A 12,790-nucleotide genomic window follows, 5' to 3' on the forward strand; every position below is an offset into this window, starting at 1 on the left:
CATGTGGACGGTGCACCACGTATCAATGGGCTCCTGTGAAGAACAGAAAAGGCTTCATTTTGTTCCCATTTTGCTCCTTGCTGCACTGCTAACAGTGGAAACGGGCTCAGGGTCCACAGAAAGGCTGGAGGGGGAAGCGAACGGAGATGACGGGCTGGGGGCATCTGCGAACAGGAAACGAGTGATTCTGGTACCTCACCAGCTCAGGACTCCCTCCCACTATAACCTACGGTAGTTTTCTTTGAACTGAAAGAAAACGGTAAACTTGGGAACTCAAAGCACTTCTCCAGGTGGAGAGGCAGTTCGGTCCTAAGTGCTCAACAGGTACAAAAAGCCTAAGATACCAGAATTCCAAACAGGAAATATTTTGAGTCCCGAGGACTGCAGCAAGCCAAAGACCTGGACTGGATGTCAGAAAGGGAGGAGTGTGCCCAGATCTCGTAACTGCCAGCCACACCCCCACCCCCACATCCCTGCTATGTCTGCTTTAGAAGAGTAAACAGTTCCTCCTGCACCCCCAATCACCTGAGACCCTGGAGCACTTCTTCAAATTCTCAAACAAGTTCTTCAGAGTGAAGCTTCAAATTCAGAAGCCCAGTCCCAGAGGCTGCCTATGATTAGGCTTTAATTAGCAGAATGAAGGGATAGTCTGCTCTAAGATTTCTAACTTTATTTTTCGTCCTACTCCAAATTTTAAAACATAGCCTTTATTTTTTACCTCCGAAATGATCCAACTGAAATAAAGAGGCTGTGGCTGAGGAGTAGGACCCTTAGTGCACCAAGAATTGCATTTGTACTCTGGTTGATTTCAAGTTCTATTTTAGAAATCTTGAGGCTAGACAAAGCTTGCAGGTGGCAGGCTTTCCCTTGGACAGGCTGAAGAAACAGTGTTCTCTCAAGACGATAAGATTCAACACTGATTCTCATTATCCACTGTTTCTATTTCCTGCAAAGGAAAGACTACTGACCATCTCAAATCCTCTCATTTTAGATACTCAATTCTCTCCAATTGCTGTCTTGACTTAACAAAATTTAAGCCCAGGCTTAGGTCTGCATGTGCTGCTCACTTAACTTTCCTTGCTCTCATTTCTTCTGGTGAGCTGTGGGATCTGTTCTCCCTTGTTTTTGTAAATGTCACTCCACAAGTTACTTCCTCTCATGAGAAATGGAACATCGGTTTATAGCCTCACCTTCCTCTTTACAAAGCGTGGGGGAGTGGGTGTAGGAGTACTTTTAGTCCACTGTACCTTTCCTGGAGAAAATGATCTAGTCTTGAATATCACTGTGGCACTATGACCTACCTGATACAAAACAACAAAAAATTTCAAAGTTCCATACAGTCCCCCCTAAAGTGATGAAAGTTTAATCAGTACTACCAAGAAATCAAAAGAATATACAAACATTAAGTCTGGCAAAGATTTATTAGGAAGCTTATTAGTTACGGTCAATAAAAAGCCATGAACAGAACTGAGATCTCCAATTTCTGGCACTGTGCTTACGACACTAGTTAGAAGCTAATAAACATTAAGGATGTCCCAAGGGGAATCTTACCTAAGTCCCAATCTTATCCAACCAGGACAACTCACAAACACAGAAATGATGCCCATGTTCTCCCCAACTGCTTACCAAGGCAGTAGGTAAAAAGACCTCCTCAAGCTATGAAGCATCAGGAGATTTCTGCTCCTCTAGCTATAACAATGGGACACTAGTACATGACAGACAACTCCAAGCTGGGCAACTTGACAAGAATGCTGAACGCTGACAGGAAGAAGGAGCAAGCAGGGACAAGTATTTCTAGTTGGAGACCCTCCTGATGGCTAATAGAAACACAATGCTGAGGCTTCAGAAAGTTTACTGCAGCCCAAGAAATAGTTTCCATTAAAAAAAAAAAGTCACACAAAAATCCTGCCACAAAGCAACAAGACACTTGGGATCCCATGGCCACACTGACTAGAAAGGCAGACATCATTCAATGACTGCCAGATGCTGACCAGCCCAAGACTCAATTTCTAGGCCCTAGAGAACCGCGATTGTCCCTCAGCACCCACACTACCCTCCCCGGTGGTGTGGTCCATAGGCCAGATTTCTGCAGCAAGCCCCAAAGACAAAGCTTGGCAGAGGCTGTGGCACCAACTTTCTCTGGAACCCTCTCTCTCTTTGTCCTCCCCAACAGGATGCTGTACATCTTCACAGACACAGCGCTTCTACGGGAGCCCTGGCCAGTCTTAGGAAATGAAGTGTGTCTGTGGGGTAACCTGATGGACCCTGTGGTCTGCTGGGTTGGCTGATGCTTCGTAATTGCAGATGGTCACCTCATGTCGGCGAAGCTGCAAGAAAAGTGAGAGGCTGGGTCAGCTGGCCACTTCCCAGACCACACAATGGAGTAGTCCTTATTCAGGTTCATTTCTGGAAGTCATCTTTTCCCCCTTCTGACACTCTTATCCTAGGATGATTGCAAAGATCATTATCAATGATTCATCCCATAACTTTAAAAATTCATTCCCCCACTATAATAGTGCCACTATGAGAAGAAGACCTTATCTATATCTTGTTTATCATCTTATATCTGGGTGCCTGGAACAAGAAAAGTTACCAAAAATGTTGAAGAGTCTCAAAGTGAGAAAAAAAAAAATGAATTGATATCAATTGTATTATTTCAACTCCCTTAAAAATACCTACAGCCTGTCAAGAGATGGACAGTTTACAGTAATGAAAACCAAGAAAAAAAAAAAAAAAGAAAACCAAAAAAAACTGTGCACAGTCTGAGAGCAAGTGGTGTCTCACATGCTCTTTTTTCCTTAAAGTGCCCATATCCAGCATACAGATATATACACACATATATGTATATGGCGGGGGATGGGGGGAGGCAACGTCAGGAATGCTTCCTGCCCCTTCTTACCTCAGTCCATTCTCCTCTCAGGCCAATATACAAGACCTTTGTGGTATCAGCTCCAAAGTTTTTTGAAATATGAATTGAGAGATGATAGACATTTGAAAAACGAGAAATTCTAGAGAATGAAAGGAATGGGGAGAGAAGACACAGGTCAGAATTCAAGCACTACCTCACCACCAGCCCAAAAACAACAATTCTAGCTCCAACTTGTGGTAAAACCCAGGTAGATGTCAGAGAACATTCTGGGCTCTTATGTCCCATTCTTGTCTTTTAGAGAATTGATTCAGTGGAAACTGAGCATCTCCCAGATCTTGCTCCAGGCCACAGGAGGAGAAAAATGAGTCAACACTGGGATCCCATGGCCACACTGACTGGAAAGGCAGACATCAAGGAGCAGGAATGAGAAATGCTGTATGACCAAGCAGGGATTCTAACACAAGTTCAGTATTGATCTCACCAATCTTATCATTAGGAAAAAGAGAGAACCAGTGAAGACATAAGGTGGTCTTGTGTAATGTGGCCTACTGTAAGCTCACTCTGCAAAGAGTAATTGTGAAAACATCTCTCTTAAGACCACCCTAGGAGCGCACTCAGATTTGTCAACTGCTTACAAGTTTAACAAGTTTAATACAAAGTCCATGACTTTGCACTGCTTCTCTGCCAAAAATTGACTAAGCCAAGGATCAGGCTTCCTCCACTGTTTTAACTAGTTTCTCACGCTAAGCAGGAAATGGGCCAAAATTAAACTGCAAGCTCAGTAAGTGCTAATGCATGTATGTTCACTGCAAATGAACACCCGCTGTTCCTCAGGAGAAGCCAGAGAGTGGAGACAGGCCGAGTGCTTACTTTGTAGCATACTCTAATTCTCCTGTAAGATCCCGATTCAGACTAAAGGTCTGATCTGGCTCCCTGTCTGTATCATCAAAGGACATCTGTGGAATGTTTTTGTACCTGAGAAAAGAAAGGGAAGAAAAATCAAGAAATGTGCATTATCACATTGTGCATATTTTTCAGTTTTTCAGAACTTATTGACTCAACTGCCTTCAGTTTTATCAAATTTTAGGAATGGCATTTTACTGGCATTTATACACAAATATCTTTAAAACAACAAGAGCTGAGAACTGCAACATAAGCCAGTGGCATCTTTGAGTGGGTTAAAATCACGTGAGAAGCAATACACAAAGAGGAGGCTCAAACCAGGTCACGTGCAGCAAATGCAAGGAGAAAATCAGCAACTCAGCACATTCAGACCAAGCTGAGGAGGTTAAATAAAACAGCTTACTCATGGGGGGAAAAAAATACTTTGACAGAAACCTATAAACAGAGTTAAGAGATAAGAGCAGATAACTTCTTGAGCAGGTAACGGTCAAGCAATTTTTGTGTCTAAAATTGCCTATATATTGAGTCCTCTCAATTCTTCAAAAAAATACAATTTGGGGGTTTCCATTTCAAAAAGAGCACAAAAGGCTGCCAATCCACAATGGGCTTTGGAAAGTCAAGTAAAGTGCTAATGAAGAAAAAGGTTTTCAAAGAAATATCTAAGAAACAGCTGACCCCTCTACAACTCACATATTCTAAACACCTCAGCCACACCCCCACCACCTCTTAGAGCGTTTTATTAACACACCCACACAGGAGGGGCCTAGACATTAGGGGCAGCAAAATGCATGTAATTTAAGAAAGCAAATGTTTGCTTCAAAGTGTTTCTAAGAATGATGCACAGAATAATAATAGTGAACATTTATGAGTAGCATTATGAGAGGCAGTATAGCACTGCAGTTAAAAGCAGTGTCTCTGGAGCCAGACTTCTAGGTTTAAAGCATGGCTCTATCACTTACCAGCTGTGTAATTTTGAGGAAGTGATTTAACCTCTCTGTATCTATTTCCTCATTTATAAAGTGGGGATAGTGATAGTACATATCCCATACAATGATGAGATTACATAGAATCAATTCTAAGATACATATACTTTAAAAATTCTACTATGGAAAATTTCAAATATATATATAGAAGCAGAGAGATAAATACAATGAATCTCCATTTAGTTATCAGTCAGCTTCAATAATCAACATTATGCCTATTTCCTATCACCCTCATTTTGTGTTTGACATTTTAAAGCAATCTCAAACATTTCACTTTACTCATACCTATGTATTTCTAAAAAGGCTTCTTAAAACACCACTCTTAAAATGATACCATTTAACAAAAATTAACAATAATTCCGTAAAATCATCTAACACCTAGTCTGTGTTCAAATTTCATTAAGTACCAATTTAAATTTTCTAGATGTGTCAGTGGCATGTCACAGCTAAATAAGCTAAAGTCTTTTTATTAGTGGTGTATAAGATAATTACAATGGATGACTTCTTAGATTTGATAAGGTGTAATATATGTAAGGTGTTTATTTAGAACTGAGGGCTATGTGTTTGTACCTGCCCTCCCCCAACTGGGCATTTATTATGTTCCAGACTTACTCTAAGCTCTTCCCATGTTAAGTATCATTCAATTCTCTCCACGGTCTTATAAGGTTCATACTATTACTACTGTCATTTTCAACATGAGAACACTGAAAGACAAATGATGCCCGAAAGCTATGCAGCTAACCGTTGGTACAGCCAGAATTTGAACCCAAGCATTTTATTCCAGAGCCCACTCTTAACCATCATGCAACATGTTTTCTAGTTTTCTCAAGCCAATCCATTTCCCCAGTAAACAAGTCTCCAAAAGCATCAACTCAAAGGGACTGTTTCCTTAAAATGATTAAATATGTGAGTTTGCTTTCAAATTCATGTTTTCTAACCTCCAAAAATAGTGTCAATTTCTTATATCTCTCATTTAAATTGACCAATTTTTCAGGAAGAAATTTTTTTTGAAATGTAAACTTCTTCCGCTGTTTGTTTCTCCAGCACTCAAAAACATTTTCCCCTTCCCTTAGGAAGGCTATGCTGGACTAAGGCAAGCTGTCACAATGGGAGCACTAACCCTGGTGGCAACAGATCCAGTGTTGCAAGAGGTATATGGAACTCTGCAAACTAAAGGGCAGGCACACTCAGATGGCAGGAATTCCATGTCCAAAAAACACATGCAAAGATTCTGTGTGAAATAACAAGGGTAAATTTGGAAACTAACCTCAAGAGTAAAAACCGTAAAGATCATTTGAGATCTGCAGCTGGGTTACTAAGAAAACTGCAAAGTCATCAACAACTGGCATTTATAGGATGCTCTGTGGATGAATGGCGCCACAGCAAGCACTTTGAAAAGACAGAAGCTGTTGGCCTTAAAGATGCTTAATCTAAAAAAGTCGTTAATTCAGGAAAAGATAAGTGCATTCTGATGCAGAACAAGACCAAGACTTTTAAGGGGGGGTTTACTAGGTTTCTTTTAACCTAGTAAAAAGAAAAAAGTGTGTCATTCTGGAATAAAGTGCTACCAGAGAAAAGAGAAGTAGGAGCATCTTGAGGGCCTCAGCCCTTGCCACTTACAGTCTCATCTCAGAGGGGTGTGAGTCATCATCCTCTCCCATTATAATGATGCCTTTGAGCTTGACATTGCCTGTAAATCTGCAGAATGCAAAAGAAGTTGTCAACCTGGGTCTGAACTTTTGTGTAGCTGTGTGACCCTGGACAAGACCCTTCCCCTTTCTGGGCTTCCTACTCACGTGTCAGACTTATACCAGAACAATTTCTAAGATCCTATCTCCCTCTGGCATTCTGCAGTTCGAACAAATTTACCTTAACTGCTCAGTTCTTTTTCCAACAGATACATTATGCTTTCCTTCTCAAACCCACCACACTGTAATTTCCCCCCCCACTTCTAGAAACAGATGTGTGCCCCTGACACCACCAATGAATGAGTCCTGAGAAGACAACTGGGTACAGCCTATCTAGCCTGAGGCCAACACCAAGGAGATACTTACGGAATATTAAACAGAAGCTCTTCATCTGCATCACTTTCAACAAACTGGAGGGAATGGGGAGTGGGGAGGAGAAAGCAACAAATATTTGCTGAGAGCCTACAATTTCAGGCATCTTCCACCCTGTCCTACGACTGGAGCGCAGTGCAAACAGTCAACCTCCCTCGGTTTTCTAGCACTTACTAATGCTGGAAGCTTAGGAGCTAACAGTCTGCAGACCACCCTCTGGAAGGGTTGCTAAATGGGGGGAGCCCGTGAATAAACTTCCAGGCAACCAGCCTCCTGAAACTGTGTGCAAAAATCTGTGCCTGTGGGGTCCAAGCGGCCCCCAGTGTGTCCAGCAGCTCTGTGACTCCACAGTGGCAGATGCTCTAGGAGGAGGACACGCTCCATCTGCCTAGCCTGTCTTTGGTCTTCATCAGGTGATAGGATCACGCGGCCATTGGGACTACTAGTCAAGCAGCAGAGAAAACGCCCTCACGGCCATCCTCCGTTATCTCCTGAAGCTCTGGAAGAGAATGCTGGCTGTGGAGGGCCAAAGCGCCCCTTTCCCTCTCTGGGCCTCAGTTCCTCTATCTGCACAATGGGGACACTCGACCCTGTTTTCTTCCCACGGGGCGGGCAGGTGACGGGCAGGGGAAAGCCCTTGGCAAGCCGGCTGTCGTTATTTTTAACAGCAGGACTGAGGCCCACAGAGCAGACGGGAGGCCTGACGCCCCGCGCAGGTCCCTGCCTCGCCCGCCCGCCCCAGGCCCCGGAAGGCCCACCTTGGAGCGGTCGGTCCGCTCCTCCCACGGCTTGAAGACGCCGCGGCCGCTGCCCTCGCGGCTCTCGTTCAGGCACTGCAGCCGCTCCAGGTCGATGCGCAGGTACAGGCCGTAGGCCAGGCCGCGCTGTTCCGGCGGCTCCTCCCGCTCGGCGGCGCAGCGACAGCCGCCCCCGCCGTGGCTGTGGCCGTGCGACATGGCGCCGCCGCCGCCCGCGCGTCCCCTCGGCCCCGCCGCCGCCGCCGCCGCCACCGGGCTCGCTCCGCTCCGGCCGCCAAGCGCGCCGCGGCCGCCGCGTCGTAAAAGGCGCCCCAGTGCGGCGCATGCGCCCGGGGAGGGAGGGGGCGGGGCTCGGAGAGGGCTTGAGGCTTGACGGGCGCTGGCAGGTGCCGGAGAGTCCCGCGTGGGCTCGGCCCGGGCCGGTGCCGTCGCTCTCCCCGCTCCCACAGGTGGAAGCCGAAGCGCAGGTTAGGCTGGCGTTCCGAGTGAATGATGGCGCTGGGATTCGAATCCCCCTTCCCATTAGGCTAACGTCTGTGCCCTTTTGCCACCCGCGTTTTTGGGGAGTTGGTCGAGGAAAGCGTGCGCGGTGATAAGGCCCCGAAGGGTCGGGAGCGCAGCGTTATCGCCGCCTGCCAGGTGCACCTGCAGGCCCCGGAGCTCACAAACCCCCTTCCCTAACCACTGTCTTCCCAGCGGGCTTAGCGGTCGACAGCGCGGGCTTCGGGGACGGCCGGACCTGGAGACAAGTCCCGGGTCGGCTGCTAACAGTGTGACACTGTGGATAAGTCATTTTCCCCGTCCCGAGACTCCGTTTTCTCGTCTGTAAACTGGGAATGGTAATATGTTTCGTAGGATCACAGTGAGTGTTAACATGAGATAATGAACCTGGCACAGGGGCTGACACGTGGTAAAAGTTCGATAGCTGCGTCAGGTCTTGGTTCAAATCCAAGCACCGCCGACTTCCTAGCTATGGGGCCTTGGGCAAGTGACTTAACCTCTCCGAGTCTCAGTTTAACCTCTCGAGTCTCCGAGTCTCCACCTGTAAAGTGCACGGATTGGACTACATGACCTTTAAGTCCCCTTGCCATGCGACACGTCAGAGCAGTTTTTTCAAATGGCTGGTAGTGACCCATTAATGGGTCTTAAAGTCCATTTAGAGGATTGTGACTAGCATTAAAAAAATAAAATAGGACATGATTTTAAAATTCAGAATATATCACACTTTTAAGTCTCAATTTATGGAACTTTGTTCCAGTTTTGGATTTGTGTACTCAGGTGCATGTAAAGTGTTTTTCATATTGTGGATTGAAGTCAAAGAATTGGAAGCCACTATTTAGAGTTGAAATGATTTTGGATAAAGAGTAGAATGGGGGATCCCCGGGTTGCTCAGCAGTTTAGCGCCTGCCTTTGGCCCAGGGCGCGATCCTGGAGCCCCTGGATTGAGTCCCACATCGGGCTCCCTGCATGGAGCCTGCTTCTCCCTCTGCCTGTGTCACTGCCTCTTTCTCTCTCTCTCTCTGTCTCTCATGAATAAATAAATAAAATCTTTAAAAAAAGTAGAATGAATTCTTACTGCTGGTGGGGAGAGGGAAACACAAGAGGATGTAAAGAGAGTTATGGGATACTCTGCATATCCCTTGCCCTTCAGGTCTGGCTCTGGAGTGGGGACAAGACTGGGGGCTGGTGAAATACAACTCAAAATATCCACCTGTTTCAAGCCCCACATTGAGCATGGAGCCTACTTAAAATATTTTGATGTCCTAGTTCAATTCTTTGTGAAATAGGAGAGCTTGGTTCTGGTTCAGAACAGCACAATGTCACGAATTATTGCTACATTGCCATCACAGTTTCAGGCCAGGGGCCTGGCACATAGTAAACACCTGGTAAATATTTGTTTAATTGAGTGATACACTTAGAAGCCTTTCTTTGAAAAGACCGTGTCGCATTGCAGGACTAACCCAGGCCTTACAGAAGGCAACTACCCACTTTTGGCTTCTTTCCTGTCATTTTCATCATTGTTGTTACCCTTTGCTAACTTATTGAACACTATGTGCCAGGCATTATACTTGTGATTCTGTAGATTACCTGGGAAGTTTTTTTCTGGGCCAGTTTGGCTTCGGGTGGATAATTTGGAATGGCCTCACTCACGTGTCAGGTTGATGTTGGTTGTCTGCTGAGGTAATGGGGCCACATGCCTCTAGCAGGCCACTTGAGTTTAGTCACATGGTGGCTGTTCTAGGATCAAGAGAGGGAAGACCCAATTGCATGAACACTTTTTAACCCTCTGCCCCTATAATCTTTGCTAATGTGCCATCAGCCAAAACAAGTTTCATGGCCAAATCCAAATTTAAGGGTGGAGGTATTGATGGCATTTTTTGATGGAAAGAACTAGAAAATGCTGTGGATCCTTTCCCCCTCCTCCTCAATATATCTGTATTAATTATCTTTTGTTGTATAACAGATTACTTCCAAACATAATGGCCAAACAAGAGTTTGGTATTTATCTCAGTCTCTCTGAGCCAGGAATTTGGAAATGGTGTATCTGGCTGGTTCTGGCTCAGTTCTCTCTAGAGTCTTTCAAAGCTTCACTTCCAAATTGGAGCACTCATGTGGCTGGCAAGTTGGTGCAGGGTGTTGGCTGGAGGCTTCACTTCCTTGTCATATACACCTCTCCATAGAACTGCTTGAGTGTCCTTAGGAAATAGCTGGCTTTCACCTAAGCAGAGACAGCAAGGTAGAAGCCACAATGTGTTTTTATGACTTCGCCTTAGAAATCACATACTGTCAATTCTGGAATACCTCATGATTCCACAGGTCAGCCATACTCAAAGTGTGAAGGAACTGTGTCAGGGTACAAATACCAAGAGGATTTATTAAAGGCTGGCTACCACACTACCATATGCTAAGTGACAACTGACAATTTACTTTTTACTTTACTTTTCTCTGATACTTAATTGGTAATTTAACTGAAGATACAATTCATTGAGAATTTTAAAGATACTGCTCTTTAAAAAAAAAGATATTGCTCTTTTCTTCTAGCTTTGAGAAGTACAGTGCCATTCTGATTCCTGATGCTTTGCATGGGTCCCACCTCCCTTTCTGGAAGCTTTGAGCTTTTCTCTTGGTCCCTAGTCCTCTGAAATGTGATGATGTTGTGCTTTGTTGTGCCTCTTTTCTGATTCACTATGCTGGAGACCTGATGGACGTTTTCGGTTTTGAAACCTTAGAACAGAATGTGAGTATACAGGTTAGGACATCTGAGCTTGCCTGGGAACACACTTAGCGGTGCAAAGAGAAGGGGGAGGAGGGCTACTGCCCTGCTTTTCCACCTTCCACCCCCTTCTAATATATAGCTCCAAGTAGCCCTCTAAGGCCTTTCAGGTCATTGTGAAAGTTTATTTTTCTTTTCTTTTTTTTTTAAGATTTATTTATTTATTCAGAGAGAGAGAGAGAGAGAGAAAGGCAGTGACACAGGCAGAGGGAGAAGCAGGCTCCATGCAGGCAGCCTGAGGTGAGACTCAATCCCGGGTCCCCAGGATCACACCCCGGGCTGCAGTCGGTGCCAAACCGCTGTGCCACCGGGGCTGCCCAGGTTTATTTTTCAAGGTAGTCCCACAGACTGTATTTTATGTAACAGTTCATGAACTCCATTTATAACTTTTAAAAAAAAAGATCTTGTTTATTTATTTGAGAGACTGAGAACATGAGCAGTGGGAGGGCCAGAGAGAGAGGGAGAAGCAGACTCCCCACTGAGCAGGGAGGCTGATGCAGAGCTCAGTCTCAGGACTCTGGGATCATGACCTGAGCTGAAGGCAGACGCTTAACTGACTGAACCACCTCTCATTTATAACTTTTTAAGTACGCTTCCCTGTGTACTTCTGCCCCAGTCCTGCAAATATTAAGTATGGCCTGCTGGGCAAGTTGCTCAATTTCTCTCCTCATATTGGTCATATCTAAAATTGGAATAAGAATCCCTACTCTGTTGGGTTTTACTATGAGGGCAATATGAGATCATGCATGGAAAATGTTTGGAACAACATCTGGTCAGTAGGAAAAGGTGAAATAGGAGCTTAGTGTTGCCAAGAGCGAGACTTTTAATCTAGCGCCCCCGTCTGGTTGGATGAGAAACTGCAGTCGCTTAAGAGGGCTGGATTTGGCGGAAACCAGCAGTTGGAGATTAATTTAGCTCTGATTTGGGAATAATGCCTTTTGCCTCTGCTTACTGGGCTTCCTCTGCCGGTCTCTTCTCTTGCACTCCTATGCTGCAGGCATGGCTAGAACAAATGGAAATTCTCACTGACGTCTAGGACCACCTGGGGCAGATAGGAAAAGTTTCCCATTTTTTTCCTTCTCTCATTCCCAGGTTCATTGCAAACATTTCTGTGGTTCAAGGACTGCTAAATTTGTATCTGTGTTCCCTTCTCACCTGCCTTAATTAGGCCGAGAGAAACGAACTGTTTTTCTTTTATTTTTGGATGCCTCTGTGTGGCAAGCTTAGGGTGTGGTAAAATAATAGCTAACAACCACATGCACTGATATGTGCCAAACACTTGGCTACAAATAATGCCAAACACAGGGCACTAATAATGTGCCTGACACTTGGCCACCAAGTCCCTAGGGCTTTACTTATATTGTGTTTTAATCTTCATAATTGCAGGTGTCCTATTATGATTCTCATTTTATAGATGATCAAACTACAGCACAGAGAGGCTTAGTAACTTGCCCAAGGCCACATGGCTGGTGAGTACTGGAACTAGGATTTAAACCCAGGTAGTATCCAACTCTTAACCACACTGAACCTTCTCCAAATATTAATTAACGTTATTGAGTATTTCTCAGTGCCAAGGTGAGACCCCAAGAGTTCAGGCTTTTAACCACCATGCTGTACTTACCAGCTGGGTTATCTTGGATGATCATTTCCCTCAAAGCTTCAGTCATAGGGCACCTGGGTGGCTGAGTCAGTTGAACGTCTGCCTTCAGCTCAGGTCACAATCCCGGGGTCTTGGGATCAAGCCCCATATCATATTCCTGCAGAGCAGGAAGCCTACTTTTCTCTCTCCCTTCACCTGCAGCTCCCCTCACTTGTGCTCTCTCTCTCTCTCTCTCTGTCAAATAAATAAATAAAATCTTAAAAAAAAATCTTCAGCCATAACAACAGTCCTTTACTAAATGCCATTCCACGTGGAGTACTTCACCTTATTCATCATCAACATC

At 44.9% G+C, this 12,790-nt stretch overlaps 1 protein-coding gene across 1 annotated transcript; it reads right to left on the reverse strand.

Moving 5' to 3' along the window:
- Window positions 1–1,402: 1,402 nt before the first annotated feature.
- PITHD1 (PITH domain containing 1) lies at window positions 1,403–7,799 on the reverse strand. The gene is made up of 6 exons (XM_025448071.3): window positions 7,574–7,799; window positions 6,810–6,853; window positions 6,376–6,453; window positions 3,740–3,844; window positions 2,900–3,008; window positions 1,403–2,327 (listed from the first exon to the last, which is right to left on the reverse strand). The coding sequence occupies exons 1-6, from the start codon at window positions 7,769–7,771 to the stop codon at window positions 2,226–2,228; spliced, it is 636 nt and encodes a 211-aa protein (XP_025303856.1). The 5' UTR covers window positions 7,772–7,799; the 3' UTR covers window positions 1,403–2,225.
- Window positions 7,800–12,790: the final 4,991 nt, after the last annotated feature.

Source organism: Canis lupus, chromosome 2 (assembly GCF_003254725.2).
Source record: "Canis lupus dingo isolate Sandy chromosome 2, ASM325472v2, whole genome shotgun sequence".
Taxonomy (NCBI): domain Eukaryota; kingdom Metazoa; phylum Chordata; class Mammalia; order Carnivora; family Canidae; genus Canis; species Canis lupus.

What these genes read in the sequence shown, in the direction of transcription:
- PITHD1 (XM_025448071.3), bottom strand. Translation starts at nt 7,771, where the DNA reads ATGTCGCACGGCCACAGCCACGGCGGGGGCGGCTGTCGCTGCGCCGCC. An exon ending in GAGCTTCTGTTTAATATTCC is followed by an intron (nt 6,454 to 6,809) that starts GTAAGTATCTCC and finishes TGCATTCTGCAG; the next exon opens with ATTTACAGGCAATGTCAAGC. An exon ending in CACCCCTCTGAGATGAGACT is followed by an intron (nt 3,845 to 6,375) that starts GTAAGTGGCAAG and finishes TTCTTTTCTCAG; the next exon opens with GTACAAAAACATTCCACAGA.